The sequence below is a fragment of the Narcine bancroftii genome, chromosome 6 (assembly GCF_036971445.1).
Source record: "Narcine bancroftii isolate sNarBan1 chromosome 6, sNarBan1.hap1, whole genome shotgun sequence".
NCBI lineage: Eukaryota > Metazoa > Chordata > Chondrichthyes > Torpediniformes > Narcinidae > Narcine > Narcine bancroftii.
Genome location: NC_091474.1, coordinates 239,015,698 through 239,034,503, shown reverse-complemented (window position 1 = coordinate 239,034,503; position 18,806 = coordinate 239,015,698). Strand labels below are relative to the sequence as shown.

The following is an 18,806-nucleotide window of genomic DNA, read 5'->3' as shown; positions in this document are numbered from 1 at the left end:
TAAACTTCACCTCTCTGACGTTATACCTAGGCCAACCTGTATTTGACATTTCCACCTCCGGACGATGGCTCTGACTCTCCATGCTGCAGAACATAGAACAGTACAGCACAGAACAGGCCCTTCAGCCCACTGCCTACCTTGCCTTTCTTAGCCCAATGTTGCCAAGCTGGACACCTGCTAATGTTAAATACTTTCATCAGATTGCACCTCGGCCTCTGACACTCCAGAGAAAACAAATTTCCCCAATTTCTCCTCATTCGTAAATCTCTCTAATCCAGGTGACACCTACTGCCCAGCCCTTGGCTCTCCACACTGCATTGGCCTTCTCTCCTTCTTCCCTCACCAGTACATTCACTGCATCTCTCACCACACGTCCTCTGATATCGCGTCCCACACCCAGCTCCAACTTTCCCCAAAGGCCCCATTCTCCATCACCTTCCTCCCCTTCTGATTCCACGCTTGGCTTTCACTCCAATCCCTGCCTCCTTCACTCTCCTTCAACTGACCTCCCCCTCTCCAGTGATGAGTGGTCTGTCAGCAGAAGCCTCAATGAGTTCCTGGCTCCTCACGACATTGAACTCTTTTCTATTGCCTCCACTTCTGCCCCTGTTTCAGTTACAGGGGTTCCTTACCCTCACTAAGGACTCTTTCTCTTGGACACACACCACATCGGGTCTTTTCCCCTCTCTTCGTCTTTTCATTTCCAAACTAAAGAAGAGTCATGACGAAGGGCTCTGACCCAAGACATCAATAATCTTTTTTTCTCCCACTCACGCTGCTTGACCAACCGAATTCCTCCAGCAGGTTGTCTATTTTTTTTTGTTCCAGATTCCAGCATCTGCAGGTTTGTGGCTCTAGCATTCTGATGAGTCTCTTCTGTGACCTCTCCAAAGTCTGCGTCCCCTTCCTGCAATGCAGTGACCAGAATTGCGCATGAAACTCCAAATGTGCCCAAACCAAAGTTTTAAGCAGCTGCAACATGTTTTGTCAACTCCTGCCGTCATTGCCTGATCGATGAAGGAAAGCAAGTAGTCCGCTTCTTTACCACCTTATCCAATTGTGTTGCCATTTTAACAGAGCCACGGACAGAGAAAATGGGGAGAAACTGTTCTCCTTGGTGCACTAAGAAATACAAGGGTGATTAGAAAAAGAAATAAAAGAGAAGTGAGGAAAAATAATTAAACAGACCAAGTGGCCAGTCTCTGGAATGCATTGCCAGCTCCACCATTGAGGCAGAACCTAATGTTGCATTCAATAGGAAGCTGGTTGCATATCTGAAAGGAAATAATTTGCAGGGCCTAAGGGGAGAAGGCGGGGAGTGGACTGCTGGAGAGAGCCAGTTCAGACCTGATGATTCAAATGGCCTTTCTTCATGCAGTAACCCTTCTGCGAGTTTGTAGGCTTTGCTTTATTGAAACTGATTCAGTTCAACGTTAGCAGTTGACAGAAGGAACGAATGCAGCACTGGACCACACAAAGGTTTTGCTTCCTGAACAGTTTTGGTTGCATTTTAAGGATTTTGAGATGCTGAACATGAAAATCGCCTTGAAATTTTCTTGTCATATGCCATTTGAAAGATATAACCTATTTTTATTATTTCCTGTAAAACTTTATGTCTACTTCAAGCATGCAAAATGATAAAGTGTTGCATGTCATTGAAAATTTATTTTTTTTGCATTCGCACTTGGACTCTTTCCCCTGCTGATCTTGGTGCAGTCAGTGACGAACATGGTGAAAGGTTTCACAAGGACATTGCAACCATGGGAAAGTGGTATCAGGGCAAATGGAATCCACCAATGCTGTCCGACTATTGATGGACACTGGCATGAGCGGCATCAGATGATGAGTACAAACGAAAATTAGCAGCAAAACAATTTTTGGTCAGTTGAAGGAGAGTGAAGGAGGCTGGGATTGGAGTGAAAGCCAAGCGTGGAATCAGAAGGGGAGGAAGGTGATGGAGAATGGGGCCTTTGGGGAAAGTTGGAGCTGGGTGTGGGACGCGATATCAGAGGACGTGTGGCGAGAGATGCAGTGAATGTACTGGTGAGGGAAGAAGGAGAGAAGGCCAATGCAGTGTGGAGAGCCAAGGGCTGGGCAGTGGATGTCACCTGGATTAGAGAGGTTTAGGAATGAGGAGAAATTGGGCAAACTCCTTTTGAGGAGGAGCAATCTGATGAAAGTATTTAATATTACGAGAGGCCTAGCTAGGCAACATTGGGCCAAGGTTCCAGTAACATCATGCAATTAAACATGCCTAAATTCAATAAAAGTTAATTTAATGTTTCTCCAACTTCCTACATGATACAGCAAATCTTTCTGTTCAGCTTGAACTTGTCTATCGTCAACCCCAATTTTTTTTTCAGGAAGCAAACCTTTTGAGAAAAGTTGTTGTCCAGTGTACTTTATGCAATTCACAGCTGAAGCAAAAATGCTGAAATTATTATCATATCAGAATAAGATTAATCTGATCTGGCAGTTAACGTCCAACAACTGTAAGACACCTTTCAGTGGAACATTCTCTGTTAGATCAATTGCTACTTTGGAGAGTTATCAAAAGAGACTACTGGAGTATCAGAATAATACCACACTGGTTTCAGATGTAGGGGCTGAAATACTATGCCATGGTGTTTTGTCTAAATCTTGTGAAGAATAACCAGAATAAAGAACTATTTGAATATGATGTTTATCTGACTTCATTTTTAATGAGGCATGAACTGGAAAGCACAGGATGAATAGGATGGAATATCCCCGTGTGACATTTACTAAATCACAGCCGCCGAGGGGGTACTTCAAAATCCTAAATAAAATCAGCTTATATGTCTGTTTTAAAACAGATTTTCCATTGTTTGGGCCATGTAATGATATATGGAAAACTATTCCCTGGGTTTTGTCTGCGCGTGTGTGTTAACATAATCATAAAGAATTCCTTTGGAGAGTGAGAGACCTCTGTTTGTGTGGCCCTACTGAGGCCGCCGAGAGGCAAATTGAATTAATTCTCATTAAACAGCCACGGCAGCTAATTTTCAAAGAATTCTCATGAGGCATTAAGTGTTGATAGATAAGAACAGGTTTGGAAATCAATCAAAAAGCAGTCCAAATCTGATGAGAATGGACCACACGCTAATGTCCCTACAAATGGAAAAGTCTCTGACTAAGTAGGTCAGGGTATTCTGTAAATATTGAAGAGGTTGAATTAGCAAGGTGTCGTGCGTGGAGGGTTGAATAAAAAATTCAGTTGACAGTTTTTGTGAAGAATTAGAGGTGAGGCAAACACATGAAATCAATATCTGTACATATTTTACTTTAGATATTAACATGAGCTTCAGTTCCTGTGGGTTTTTTTTAATTAAGTGGCTTCAGTAAAAGAGAGACCGTTAGTTGCAAATGAACTCATTTTTTAAATTGAAACACAAAACCTGAGAAAGGGAATTACTTCCATGGTACAGGATATCGCCACGGACGGAAAGAACAGCTATTGGGCAAGTTATTGAGTAGTAAAGAAATGAGAAGTTCAGAGACCGTTTTTCTTACTCTCCAAAGCTGTCGGGACAGGAAATGAGCTGAAAGTACGGAGGTAGAGACAGGCTCCAGTGAGTGAACCAAAGATGGTGACAGGCTGTTGACGCATGTTTGTGAATGATCAAGGTGTGCTTGGAGGGCAATTTCAAACCTTAAGTGGCTTTGGTTTAAAAGATTCAGCTTCAGACCACAGCATTTCAGCCTGAGCTACAGAAGTCTCGACTGCCTGGCTTGGCTAATGAGCAACGGTATGAGAACTGCTGGAGTGGAAGGGATGAACCAGGTTCCTGTTCCAAGGAACAAGGGTCGCCGTCCAAGAACAGTGAGGGCATATGTCATCCCACTGATTCCCCAACAGATCCATGAAGCAATATAATACCCTGGGGCCTCCGTTCTAGTGCTGTCCAGAGCCAAAAGTAAGGATTCCCTGCAACACTCAAGAGGTTCGTTGGGGAGTTGGTTAGGCTGCAAGAGATGAAAGCTCAGAAAACAAACTGCTGGAGGAACTCAGCAGGTTAGGCAGCCTATGTGGAGATGCTCGACATTTTGGGTCAAGATCTTGCATCAGCTCCCTGTCGGGGCAGAATGCAGGCGCTGTGTGCCAGATGCTGCAGCAATTGATACATTTCACAAATAAACTGGGAGCTGAACACTCATGTTGTGTTGGAATAATGAACTCTCCTCCAGTTCCATTGACAGCGAATGGACACTTTTCAAGAATATAGTCAAGTAAAGCATCAGCCTTCATCCATAGCTCATCTGACTGGCAGCTTTATCCACCTCCTCTTTGAAAGAACTACGAGCCCACGGACTTCACAATCATTGTCTCAAACGCTAGACACTTCAAGATTCCTTTATTGTCAGATAATAGTACAGAACAAGTAATATTACACAAAATGGCCTTTTGCCTGCTGTAAAGCAGACAAAGAGACACCATTAGTGTTGCCCGGTGCCCCTTACAGTAAGACAGAAAGAGAAACTAAAGAGAGTCACTTCAGAGACACTGAGTGTCTGTGGATTCGCTTCCAACACTCCCACAGCCTCTGCAGCTGCAGTCTCCGATTTGATCCCATTAGCAACCTAAACCCATCCCGCCTCGGTTACCTGGTTCCCAAGAGCCAGTCTCCAGCCAGCAGTCTCCAACCCATGAATGCAAGTCACCGGCAGCCTGTGTGGGTTCCTCAGCCACTGATCCCCTCACTGGTCCTTGCCGTGATCACCATCCAATTCTCTCCACATTTCTGGTACCCTGAGCCAATCCACTGCTCGCCCAGAGTCCGCAACACCTCATGGCCACTGCTAAGCACAGGTGCCCATCTTGGGCACAGACCTCCGCAGTTGCAGATTTTAAATGAGAACACCGCAGGCTCCTTTAAGGAGGGTCCTGTATGGATTCATCGGCATAAGGACCAGGCGATTGAACCCTTCGGAGGAGGTCTTTGTCTCTGCTTCCTACGCTCCTGGGTCTGTACCAGTGGCAGCCCTGCCAGTTTGGAATATCTGTGATCAGTGTTGCTCGGGCCACGTGTTGATCTCTTCTCTTAGCCTGTCCTAAGAATTGGCTGAAAATGCTATTAAAATTCCTCCGAGATCGTTTTGTTAATTTTCAGTATCCTTCAGCGGAATTCTATTTCAGTTTAATTCAATAAATTGCAAAGTTTGAAGTTCATGCTCTCACCACTTCAACCACTGATCAAAATACATCACATTGATTTTATGGGCGACTCTCACTGCCTTCTCAAACCTCACTAAATCTCCCCATTAAAAAGCTTAGTCGGACTTAGAGAAATAACTCTTGTATTGTCGGGCACACAGTAGATGGGTGCAGACTGCAAAAAACATCAGTAATGTACAGTAATCTTTACACAAATGTATTGGAGCCAGCTCAATTCCACGTATTGCTTGTGCCACAGTGAACATGTGCAGATGAATGATGTATTAAAATCTGTATTAAAGTTCATTTTCTTTATACCATCAAAAACCCTTTAAAGTTGTTAAGAACAAATTTACTTATTTGGGTATTAAAATTACAAGAAATTTTAAGGATCTATATAAAATATAATTATCTCCCCCGATAGAATGTACGAAACAAATGCTTTCCAGATGCTAACATTAGATGGTCGTATTAGCACAATTAAAATGATAATTTTACCAAAGTATTTATGTATTTTTTAAGCAGTACCTTCCTTCCTCCCCAAAGTATTTTTTTTTGACAAGGTAGTCTCTAAGATATCTTCTTACATTTGGAATAATAAAAATCCTAGATTGAGCAAACCTTGATCACAGAAACAAAAGCTGGAGGAATGGCTCTCCCTAAATTTAGATTTTATTATCGGCTTTTAATATCCGATTTTGGATTTATTATTCAGCCGTACATGAAAGTCCTTTATGGGTAGATTTGGAGAGGAATTCCGTTGGGGGGTACTCGTTGGCCTCATTGCTGGGAGCTCTATTCCCCTTTGCGATATCCAAAATTAACAGGCGAAGATCTTAACCCAGTTCTTAAGCATCCAATAAGAATTTGGTTCCAGTTTCATAATTTATTTTTTTGAGTTATTATTTTTGTTTTACAGAAATATGCCTTAATTTCTTTTTTTAAAGCATCACTGATAGATAAGGCATTTTCAATATGGAAAACTAAAGGAGTAATAATCTTTTCAGACCTATTTGCAGGAGACGGCTTAATGTCTTTCAATCAGTTAGTAGACAAGTATGATTTCAGCAAGGCCCAATTTTTTTTAGATATTTGCAAATTCGGGACTTTCTGCATACTTTACTTTCCAAACTATCCTCCCGCTCACCCATCTAATATGACAGAAACCCTTTTTCAGGTGCATCCATTTCAAAAATAGCTACAATTTATAATTGGTTAAAACAACTGATATCCAATGAAAAAATTAAAGGTGCTTGGGAATTGGAATTCCAAGTATTGCTTCCAGACGACCAACGAGATCATATTTTTCGACTAGTAAATACTTCATCAATTTGTGCCTCGTTGCTTGATTCAGTTCAAGGTGATATATCGGGCACACATGTCTCAAGATAAGTTGGCCCGCATTTTTACCAATGTAAACCCTACTTGTGATCTTGTGATAGGTGCAAAGTTGAGGTGGCCCCTTTAACTCATATGTTCTGGTCATGTTCCAAGCAAGGTGATTTTTGGAAAGGTGTCTTTGAAACCCTAGCAGAAGTTCTAAGATCAGAATGACAACTATAACAGCTATTTTTGGAATCATACCATCGGAGTCTGGGCATACGCTTGTCTCGGCACAGCGAATAATTGCCTTTTCAACCCTATTGACTAGAAAAGCCACATTGCTTAAATGGAACCCTAACCCTAACCCACCCACTCGACTTCAAGGGGCTCTCTGCTGTCATGTCATGTTTAAGTTTGGAGAAAACTTAGGAGTCGGACATTTGATACATCTTTTAAATTTGAAGAAGTCTGGCGACCCGTTTATTCAATATTTCCATATAGATTAAGATTTGTGATTTTACACTGGATTCTCTCTGAGTTCCTTCCGGTAAATTTGGTTTTAACCAGGAAACCCTTTGTTTTCCTACTTTACTCTCAGAATGGTCCCACTTCCTCTCTTTTAATTAGAGAGGATTTTGTAATAAAAATTAAAATTTGATCTCTCTTTTCTTTTGCTTTATGGTTAATATATATTTGTTAAATACTAATATGTTCTTTTTCTTATACACTTGTAAATACATGAATGTAATGTAACTCTCCTCTTGTATATATGCTCGATATAACTCAATAAACAGATTGAAAAAGAAAGGTCCATTTTCAGGGGTTTAGCATATTTTTTCCCCTTCATTTTTGGTGATGCCTAAACACATTGTAGAGGTATCAATTTGCAATATTTTACTGCATCAACATTATTTGCGTACTCACTAATTTTATTCCTGGCTTGATTCACTTTTTCTCCAAGTGATTTTGCTTCAGTGAACCTGGTGAAAAAAAAATGAATAGAACTAGATTAAAAAGAAAGGTCTGTGATCAGTAAATGCTCATTGGTACATATACATCTTTACTTATTTTTTTATTATTTACACAATTTAGTGCTGATTGGAGAAATTTCCATCTCTTTATCATTACACTTGCTACCAGCCGGCAGCGTGACTCTCACTTGACTGCATTCAATTTAATTTTAAGACAGTGATCAATATTTTAGAGAATAGCTTCGTCAGTGCTGAATCCCTGGATGAAATGGCAAAAAAAAACAACTTGGTTTCAGTACCAGTGACGCTGAATCTTTGTCCCGTTTGCATTTAGTTAATGATCACCAAAGCCAAAATAAGCTGAGTTTTCTTCAGATTCTTAAACCATAACAAGAGAAACCGAGGTAATGTTTCGGGTCGCTCTTCAAGCTCTGATGATGGTTTGTCTTTTCACAGGTGCACGCTGATCTTGAGAGCATTTCCAATATTTCCAGTTTATCAAAAATAGAACCGAGAACACACAAATCTATTGCATGGTACAGGCCCTTCAGCCCACAGTGTTGTGCCAACCTAATAGATGAATCTAACAAATGCTCATAATGTCCCTTCTGTACCACACACCATTTTTCTCAGTTCCATGCCTCTAAACATCTATTAAAAGATCCTATTGTACCTACCTCCACCACAGTCACCAGCAGGTCATTCCATGCACCCATCACTCTCTGTTTGAAGAACAGAGGACATTCAAGAGCCTGATAGATGGTGGAAAAAAGAACTGATCTTGAAACTAGAGGTGCCAGCTCTCAAACTTCTGCCAGAAGGTAGCAGTGAGCGAGTGCGTGACCAGGTTGAGTGGGAATCTTTCTTGAGTCAGTACTTATAGGTGTCTTCAATGTATGTGAATTTCTTATCCTATATCTACTGCATTACTTTAGTCCAGCCGTTATCCTAGGGGCCACAGAATATTCGCATGAAAGCCTTGGGTTTTTTTCACCTCACATAACAGATATTTCTTGTGCATTTTCCATGTAATTGGCATGGAAGAAGTATGGAAAAAAACTAAAACTTGACTGCTTTACAGGGAGGGGGGGCCTCTAAACCATGAGCAGAGTCCTAGGGAGATCATTAACAAACAAAAATATTGATAATGGTTGCTTTAGCTCCACCTCTCTCCCCCCTCTCGGTCTCTCTCCCCCCTCCATCTCTCTCTCTCCATCTCTCGTCTTCTTTCTCCTCAACCTCCATCATCTTGTCAGCGGTGAAACCTACAGTATGTCTTTTCTACCTCTACACCTGATCAATCAAAGACTATTCTCGTTGATTTTTCACCCTGCATAATTCTTGCTACCTGCATCCTGACAATGTCCTTTTTACTTGGCACTCTTTTGATCACCTGATATATATTAGTTCCCAGAATGACAATGCCTCATTCTTAATAGTTTTTCTCAAATCCCCTCAAGACATTGGCCTTTCCTGTCCCTGTGACAGCATCAATCATCACGGCCCCTTGATTCTAGCTCTCGTTCACTTCCAGCTCTTGCTAATCCCAAATATTAATGGCTCCACATTTGGTGGTCATACCTTAAGCTTCGTAATTTTTCTAAATTTATGGAATTCCCTCACTTTGTCTCTCTTTGTCTTTACTTACCTACATGTGTATGTGGCTGTGTATTTGATGAACACCCCTGTGAAGTGCCTGGGGATGTTATACTGTGGTGACTGCACAATAAGATGTGAGTTATTTAATACACAGAAGTGCTAAAAAATCTCAGCAGGTCACACAGCGCTCCTTATGTAGCAAAGACAACTGTACATAACCAATGTTACATTCCTGAGCCCTTCATCAAAGTACGAGCAAAAAGCAGGCAGGTGCCTGAATAAAATAGTGAGGGGAGAGGGGTGTGGAGAACAGGGAAAGGAACACAGGGCCACAGACAAGAAGTCATAGTTGGAAATGAATGGGAGTGCAGAATAGAAGAAAAAAAAGCTGATAAGTGATAGAGGGAGGGGGCTGCTCTCTGGGTGGAGAGTGAAGTGGGTGGGGAGCTGCAGGAAAGGAGACACGGGGATAGGGAAAGAGAGAGAGAGAAGGAAGGGGACTAACTGGAGAGGTCACTGTTAATGCCATCTGGTTGGAGAATGCCCAGAGAGAATATTAGGTGCTGTTCCTCCAATTTGCAGGTAACTTTGGTTTGGCAGTGCATGAGGCCATGGATAGACATGGGATAGAAGTATAAAATTGAAATGGTTGGCCACTGGGATGACCTTGCTGTTGTAGTGGTCAGAGCGAAGATGATCTCCCAATCTGCATCCCATTTCCGCGATATAGAGGGGGTTGATGTGTCAATATTTCAATAGTTTTTGGGACAATTTTTAAACTTGGTCTATATCCCCAATTGCTGATGAGCTGTTATATGGTAGGAATCAGAGACACTTCAGCAAAACTCAACTCTTGGCTGACATTTCCAAATTTTATTATTTTCACTACCTTATCCATCCAATAGGACACTAATGGGCCCCTATGGAGAAGCTCTTTATCGAAAAAAAATTCATGAAGACTTTTTAAGGCTTATTTTTGCACATGTAACAATGGAGAAGTCGGATGGAAAAATGAAACCTAACCTCCTAATCCCCAAAGCCATCTAGGAGTGTAACAAGAACCAGAGCAAAATGATTCCGTACCTGGCCAAAGTCATCAAACTTCCAACATCAGCATTGTACTTTCTTATTAAAAAGAAGCCTGTTTGGTGATGAAATGGGACTCCATTCTAACATTTAAAAGATGAGTTTCTCTTGATCAACACTGGATAGGGTCTATAAGTATGAGCCATGGCAGAGTCTGTGAGGTGACAGGACGGGTACTTTAACATTCAAGGAAAAGAGTGCCTTGAGAGTCTCATCTTGTTTGTATCCCAGGCATTTGCTTATTCGAAGCTGTCTTTGTTCAGAAGTCTTATTCTAAGAGTCTCAAAGTTATGCAGCATGTAAACAACCCTTTGACCCAACCCATCTGTATGGACCAGGTTGTCGACCTGAGTTAGTCCCATTAGTCTGCATTAAGACGGTTTTCCTCTGAACATTTTTTATCCATGTATCAGTCTATTTAATGTCCTTTAAATTTTGTGACTGCACCCATCTCTTACCTCTTCCTCCATCACTCTCTTTTTAATGGAAAGCAATAGTTTTCAATCTGCTCCCCTAAACTCACATTCCACCATAAGTCATCCCTATGCCATCGGTGTTCTGTGATTAGTAAGGGATTGCTTAAGGTGGGATGTGAGTGGGAAGGGAAGGTTGAGAATCACTGCTCTAGAACCAATTGTTACTGAAATATTGTGCTTTAGAAAAATTGCCATTGGCCCATTTCCTTTGGAGTTATGAAACCGTGCACATAACGAGTCAATGAGGTACTATTAAAACAGTAGTTTTCACACTTTTTCTTTCCACTCATACCCCACCTTAAGCAATCACTCATTAATCACGGAGCACGGATGGCATAAGGATTACTTAAGGTAGAATGCGAGTTGGGGGGGGGCAGTTTGAAAACTACTGATGTAAAGGGTCACCCATGAGAAATCTCTTCCACGCACCCATTTCTGTTAGAACAGGGAGCAGAGAACACAGAGGAGTACGGCACAGGAACTGGCCTTTGGCCCATTATAGAAGGATCAGCTTATTATTTAAATGGTGCAAGATTGCAGGATGTTGTTGCGCAGTAGGACGAGGGAGTGCTTGTATGAATCACAAAAGGTTAGTTTGCAAGTGCAACAGGTCATCAAGATGCAAATAGAAGGCTGGCCTTTATTTTGGGCATAGCGGTTAGTGCAACGCTATTGCAGTGCCAGTGACCTGTGTTTGAATCCGGCAGGCGCTGTCTGTGAGGAGTTTTGTACATTCTCCCTGTGTCTGTGTGGGTTTCCTCCCACCCTTCAAAACACATGGTGGCTGTAGGTTAATTGGGGTGTTTGGGTGGCTTGGGATCGTAAGTCAGAAAGGCCCTATTACTGTGCTGTCTGTCTAAATTAAAATTAAATATTCCCAGGGGGATTGAAGATGTAAGAGTAGGGAGGATACAGGTGAGGCCGCAACTAGAGTAATGTGTGTAGTTTTGGCTTCCTTGCTTGAGAAAAAATATACTGGCATTGGAGGTGGTGCAGATGAGGTTCACCAGGCTGATTCTGGAGATGATTGGGTTAGACGAAGAAGAGAGAAGTTAGAGAGCTCATGGGCAGATTTAATTTCCATTTGCCCTACATATCTCACAATGGACACAAATATATATTTTTAATATTTTAATTTTAGAGACACAGCAAGGTAACAGGCCTATCTGGCCCATTAGCCAACACCACCCAATTACATCCATGGGACCAGTTAATGTACAAACCCTTGTATATCTTTAGAATGGTTAGCATAGAAGTTAGTGCAATACCACTACTGCACCAGCAACCCGGGTAGGAGTCCAGAAATGTCCATAAAGATTTTGTACCTTCTCCACATATCCTTCATGGGTTTCCTACAGGTGCATCAGCTTACTCCCACCCTTCAAAATGAACAGGGGTTGCAGGTTAATGGTGTGTAAGTTGGCACAGCGCATTTACAGCTCCAGCGATCGGGACCAGAATGGGGCTCGAATCCCATGCTGTCTGTAAGGAGTTTGTACGCTCTCCCCGTATCTGCATCAGTTTTCCCTTGGTACTCTGGTTCAAAACATACTGGGGGTGTAGGTTAATGGGGTGTAAATTGGGTGGCACAGACTTGTGGGACAAAATGGCCTGCTACCATGCTGTATGTCTGTAGAGCTCGTCGAAAGAATCAAAGACTTGTTGATCCAAACCAAGGCTTTTATTAGCAAAAGACAGGAGCTCTTCACAGGTGGCCGACCAGTCCGGAATGATCCGACCTGGCTAGGGACACAACCCTTTAAGGCCCAGACAGTAAGCGTGGCTAAGCTCTCAGCCAATCGCTGTAAGCACAGTCTAGATACTGTAACTATATACACTATATACATTGGTGATAGATCTATCCTATCACAATGTCTAAATTTAAATTTTAAAAAAAATTAAAACGTACAAACTCATTAACAGAGGAATAATCTTGCATTTCCATCAGCCTTTCATTAATAGGATTGATTAATGAACTTTAATTTGGGGTTGCAAAGCAGTTGCGGTAATGATAACCTGACCACATTCATTTACAATCTCTGAATGATAGCGATTTTATTTTCATGATACGTGTATATTGAGTGATTAAAGTTGGAAATGTAGATGGCTAGTTTTGCCAGGTCTCAAACCGATGTTAAGTAGGAGTACTAGCAGGTTGGAACAAATTACCAGAGCCCCAAGCATCCTTACTTCAATGTTCATTCAACAGTAAAACTCTTCAGCCAAGGAATGATAAATGTTCGAAATAATCTGCTAAACAAGACATTCCAAGGCAATTTCTTAGGGGGAATGTAACGAATTAGAGGGATGAGTTTGATGTGTTCTTTTTTTTAAAAAAAGAATCATACTTTTTGTCCATTTTTCTACTTCATCAAAATTCTCTTCAAAGCATGACGCCAGACACATTTTCAACCCGTTTTTCACACAACTACCAAGCTTCCAGTGTAGATTCCAATGTGATCCACATAAATCAAAATATGGCAACCTTGGAAAAGGGCCCCCTTAATTTCTCCAGCAGTTCATTAGGGGATAGACATCCTGGAAAGGCATAGATTCACTGGGAGCACAGAGACCTATTTTTAGGCTTTCTGGGACAGGATCTAATTTAAGCAGCTTGTAGATAGGAAACTGTTGAAATTCCTGAGAAGCCCCAGCTTTTTGCTGCAGTATTAATCATCGAATGTAAGCATTTGCTTCAGCAAATTCTTCAGCATCTCTCCAATCTTTTTTTTAAAAAAATGCAGCACTTTGATTTTTAAATATGACCCTCTGTTCACTTTCTTTTTCTGAGCTGGGTGGGGGAAGTGTTGCTGGAGTAGGGAAGCAGGGAAAGTGGTAAGCATTTTACCCAGGAGGCTATTCTTTCTCTTCATGTCTAGACAGCGAACGCTCTAAATGCTCTGACAGTAAAGTCTATTTCATCAATTTTCAGTTGTATGAATCTATTCCCCAAAAGGAAAGAAAAAACATTACTTTCCTGTGATTTAATATTACTTTTACAGTGTTACAAGTTTAGAACAGACATCAGGGGTAAGGTTTTTTTTATTAGAGTGGTGGGTGCCTGGAATGCATTGTCGGGGATGGTGGTGGAGGCTGGTCCAAAAGACTCTTAAATATGCACATGCATGTAAAAGGCTTACAGAAAATATAACAAGTTGTTCCACTCTCATACAATTTGAAATTCCCTCTTTGATACACAAAAAAAACTATAGTGCAGTCATGGTGACTGTTCAATTTCGAATAATGAGGGGTGACATTAATCAAACATAGAACACCCTCAATGGACAGACTAGATTTTGAAATGTTTCCATTAGTATAAGAGTCACCAAAAAGGGGACATCGCTGCAAAGCTAGGTATGGGTCGTTTAATGCTGAGGGATGTGGAAACCTCTCAGAGGGTGAGGACCCTCTGGAGGGTGGTGAAGACCAGACGGTGAGTTGTGTTTCAGGAGGAGATAGATATGCTTTTGAACGATCAAGGAATCGTGAGCAACTGGCACAGAGGAGGAGTTGAGGCCAGCAGATACAAGTCCCCACCATCCAAAATGTACCAAGAGGTAGGTTAATTGGGCTGCACGGGTTTAAGTGGCTGGAACTGGCTTCTACTGTGCTGTACAATAAAGAAGAAAGGCATGATCACTTTGAATGGCAGGTTTCAAGGGCCATGTGGCCACCCTGCTTCATTTCGTGCATTCTTCTCCTCAATGTAAATTCCGCTTCATTACATTGCATGAAGCAGGGCAAAAATTGTTCCGCCTTCATCTGTGCCAAACAATAATATGGCAGCAGCTGTATACGGTACTTTGTTCCCAAAATGTGGTTCCAATTAGTTCAATGGAATGGAATTTAAGAAACGAGTACAATGCAGAGTTACTAAAGCACAATGTGTTTAGCTCAGTCAAACATGACTAGTTGACTTTTTGGAGTCATGGGGACATAACAGGGCCTTCGGTCCACCGTTCATACCAACTGCGCATTTACACTAATCCAATATTAATCCCATTTTTCTATTCTACCCACATTGACATCAACTCTCCGCTGATTCCACAACTCAAATACCAGAGGATATCAGGTGAGTGGAGGAAAGTTTAGAACAGACATCAGGGGTACGTTTTTTTTTATTAGAGTGGTGGGTGCCTGGAATGCATTGTCGGGGATGGTGGTGGAGGCTGGTCCAAAAGACTCTTAAATATTCACATGCATGTAAAAAGGGTGATGAGTGTGAGGCTGGGAAAAAAATAAATTGTTGTGAAGTAGCACAACATTGTGGGCTGAATGTACTGTAATGTTCTATGTACTTGGGGAAATTCACAGCAGCCAATGAACCTCCCGACCAGCATGTCCTTGGGATCAAACTATAGCACCCATGGGAAACCCACAAGATCAGGGTTGAAGATAGGTCTCAAGCTCAGTGAGCCAGAGACTCTACTAGCTGCACCACTGCACCACCTACATAAAGAGCTCTGATTAACAGCAGATTTATCGCAACAAGCTCCCATTACAACAATAGTCTAATTTACTGCCGCACATTTTCAAACCTGGCCTTCCACGGCTTCGTCAAAAGGTATCACTGTTTGTCACATTACTTCTCGGGAGTCCCATGCAGAGGTGATTAGTGTTCAGACAATAGATAGTCTTTTTTGATCCTATAGGGACTCTTCAACGGTGAGTTACCTTTGCTTCAGAAGATATTTGTTGTCTTCAGTGGTCATATTGTCAGCATGGTCCCTCCTGAAGATCTCAAAAGCTTCCTGACGTCCAAGGGACACTTCTCCTCCTGTAGAATAGATGGAAAGCAGATCCATTAAGTGAATACGTTCCTTGCAAATATCTGCGCACAAATATGATGTCAACTATGGAAACCATTTTAACCGTATGCAGAAGGTCATCTATCAATTAATAAAAGAAGGGCAATGGTTCTTATAGGTTTTAAGCCTCTTCCTCATATTAACATATATATATTTTAACTTCAAAGTTCAGAATTATTTCCAGAGTACATAGATATCATCTACTCTCATCAGGAAAGAGATACAGAGATACACCAGGCTGAGGAACAGCTTCTTCCCATGGGCAGGGAGAATGCTGAACGACCAAAGGAACTGCTCCCACTGACCACCCGAAACTCCACTATTTATTAAACAATATCTATTTTTATTTATGTATATTTGTCTTGCATTTGTCTTGCTTGTCTGTATGTGTTGTAAGGCTGGTTGTGGATTTGCATGTTTTGCACTGAGTTCTGGAGAATGCTGTTTCGTTGGGATGTTAATGAGCAATTGGATGATAATAAACTTGTACCTGAAACAATTTTACCCACTTCTAGCATTTCTTCTTGCTGGTCATTCTAGATATGGGCAACTCTGAGTGAAAAACATCCCCCTAAAGTCCTTCTTAAACCTCTCCTCTTTCACCTTAAATCTATGCCCTCGAAATCTATGTCATCTACCTGGAGAAATAAAAAGACGGTGATCATTCAACCTCTCCTTTTTCACTTTAAATCTATACCCTTCATGATTTGATAACCCTCTATAAGATCACCACTCGGCCTCCTTCTCTCCGATGAATAAAGACCAAGCCTATCCAACCTCTCTTTTTAACTCAAGAAAATGCTGGATTTGTTTGAAAATTCTCCTGAAAGGTGTGAGCGCAACGCAGTTACAGCGCCAGCGACCGGGATTCAAATCAGTCGGTGAGGAGTTTGGATGTTCTACCCGTGTCTGAGTGGGTTTCCTCCCACCATTCAAAAAAGTACCGGGGTTGTAGGTCAATTGGGCAGCGTGGGTTGAAAGAACCTGTTAGCATGTCTACATTTATCTATTTATTTGTTTATTTAATTTTTTGGTTGAGATGGTGGTTTTCTTTTACTCAGGAGAAATGGAGCAACTGGAACCAGACAATAACATCAGAGAGGGAAGTGATCCATCTGCCATGGATGTAATGACATTGGGACCCATTTATAATGATTTCCAGGATACGGAGCTGGATGGGATGGGATCATTTGGATGGAATTATTTACAAAATAGACAAACACCTTTTTAATTATCTTTAAAAGTGGGTCATCCATGTGGTTTTTTGAGACAAACAAATAGCGATCCTGTCAGAAAGACAAAGACAGTATTGCATTTTTCTTTCTGTGATAATCAAGTACCTCATAATAACCAGATCCTAATGTGGCATGAAGGGAGTTGCTTTATTCTCATGTCATCCCCTTTCTGCTCAGTGTGCGGTGGATATAAATTGAAAGAGCAGACTAAACATTGTGTGCAATGTGCAAAAAGTGGTCGACGATTGGAAAAAATAAGATGAACATTTACCTTTTCTCAATCACAGGTTTACCTTTCCCAGCGATTCAAGGAAATTATTTCAGAGTAAAATTTCGCCCCATGTGCAGGTTGCTCCGCAAGGAACTGTTGGGATGTTTGGGACCCCGGTGTATGACTGGGCTTGTGCAAGTCCCAAATCTCTGCAAGGTTGATTGCTGGGATATCAAGAGCGTGCTCAGATAATGAATTCCTCCTGAGGACAGGCAGTGGGGCACAGGAGTCTGCAGTTAGACCTGGCACAGGCTCAGTGCCTCCATTCATTTCAATGGAAAGTGTGGTTGCATGGGGATAGATAAATTACAAGTACTTACCTTAATTGAGTTCCATTAAACAGCCCCTGAGTATTTTCCAGAATTATTTTCAGTTTTTGACTTCTAAGTTCTTCTTCAATGCTTCTTTAATATCTCTTTTAATAAATGAATTGATTTTTTTTAAATTTCAGAGACCTTTATACATTTGCTATATCTGGCAAGCTTGCTCAATCTGGGCACATGGCTAAAGATTGGCAAATGTTCCTCTCACCTCCAGCAGTAAAACAAGTTGAAAGTTCAGTTCTACTAAAAATGAGTTTGAAGTCTCTCAGTGATCTTAACAACACTCCACAAACAGAAAAGGAATGACCTTCATTTTCCTCACGAAGTCATAAGCAGGCTCTTTGGCCCACCACATCCACATTTACCATTACAATCTCCTAGGAGTTGACATCCAAATACTTTTGCAGTGTTGTGGGAGTCCTCACCTTCATCAGTTCCTCAGGCAATGTGTACAGATGCAACCACCCGGTGGATGAAATGAGCATTCCTCAGTTCCCCTCTTTCTCTACCCCTCTAACCCCTGGCTTTAGATATCTTCAGCTTGAGAAAATGTTTCTCAGCACCGAGCAAGTCAGTGCTCCTTGCAATTTTACATATCTCTATTGGGTTCCCCATCAGTCTCCTCTTCTATCTGTCTTTTATCACGATGGGAACATTCCGTCCCAGAGATACAGGAGTATCAGTGCTAGTACTGTCAGGCTGAGGAACAGCTAAGAACGCTGAACGGCCAAAGGAACTCCTCACACTAACCGTCCGAGACTCTCCTATTTATTTATTTGAATATATCAATACTTGTCCTGCATATGTATTGTTTGTCTATATGTGTGCTATGTCTGGTTGTTTATCTGTGTGCTTTGCACTGAGGACTGGAGAACACTGTTTTGTCGAGTTGTACTTGTGCAATCAGATGAGAATGAACTTGACTTTCGCATAAAGCACTTTACGCCACAGCACATAGGCTTTACAGCCTATCGAGTCTGGCCCGCCATTCTATCATGAGCTGATCCATTTTCCCACTCAGCCCCACTGCCTGCCCTTCTCCCCATACCCTTGATGTCCTGGCTAATCAAGAACCTATCAATCTCTGCCTTAAATACACCCAATGACTTGGCCTCCACAACCACCTGTGGCAACAAATTCCACAGATTCACCACCCTCTGGTGAAAATTCCTCCGCATCTGTTCTAAGCACTCCGAGTTAAGCTGTATTATCATCCTATTTCTAACTTCACCAGCTAATGGCACAGGTAGCATCCTGAGATCACAACCCAGGAGGCCCTGTCCTTCAACTCCCTGAACTCTCCTTGCAGGACCTCCTCACCTTTCCTACCCAAGGACCACAACTTCTGGCTGCTCACCTTCCCTCTTGAGAATGCCGTGAATGCGATCAGAGACCTCGGCACCAGGGAGGCAACACACCAACCGGGATACTCATCCACAGAACCTCTTAATATGACACATTCTCCAATCTTGGTAAATCTCCTCCGCACCCTCTCCTGTCATGAAACGGCCAGAAATGAAGGCAATACTTCAAGTGCGGTT

At 41.8% G+C, this 18,806-nt stretch overlaps 1 protein-coding gene across 6 annotated transcripts in view; it reads right to left on the bottom strand.

The window, feature by feature from the left end:
• The window catches only part of kif6 (kinesin family member 6), a 645,381-nt gene that overhangs the window by 207,355 nt on the left and 419,220 nt on the right, over positions 1-18,806 (bottom strand). For all 6 annotated transcript variants that reach the window (XM_069887755.1, XM_069887753.1, XM_069887754.1 and 3 more), the window contains 2 exons: positions 15,303-15,405; positions 7,421-7,476 (listed from right to left, as the gene is read on the bottom strand). In XM_069887755.1, coding sequence (XP_069743856.1) covers positions 7,421-7,476; positions 15,303-15,405 — 159 coding nt within the window. The remainder of the gene's footprint in view (positions 1-7,420; positions 7,477-15,302; positions 15,406-18,806) is intronic.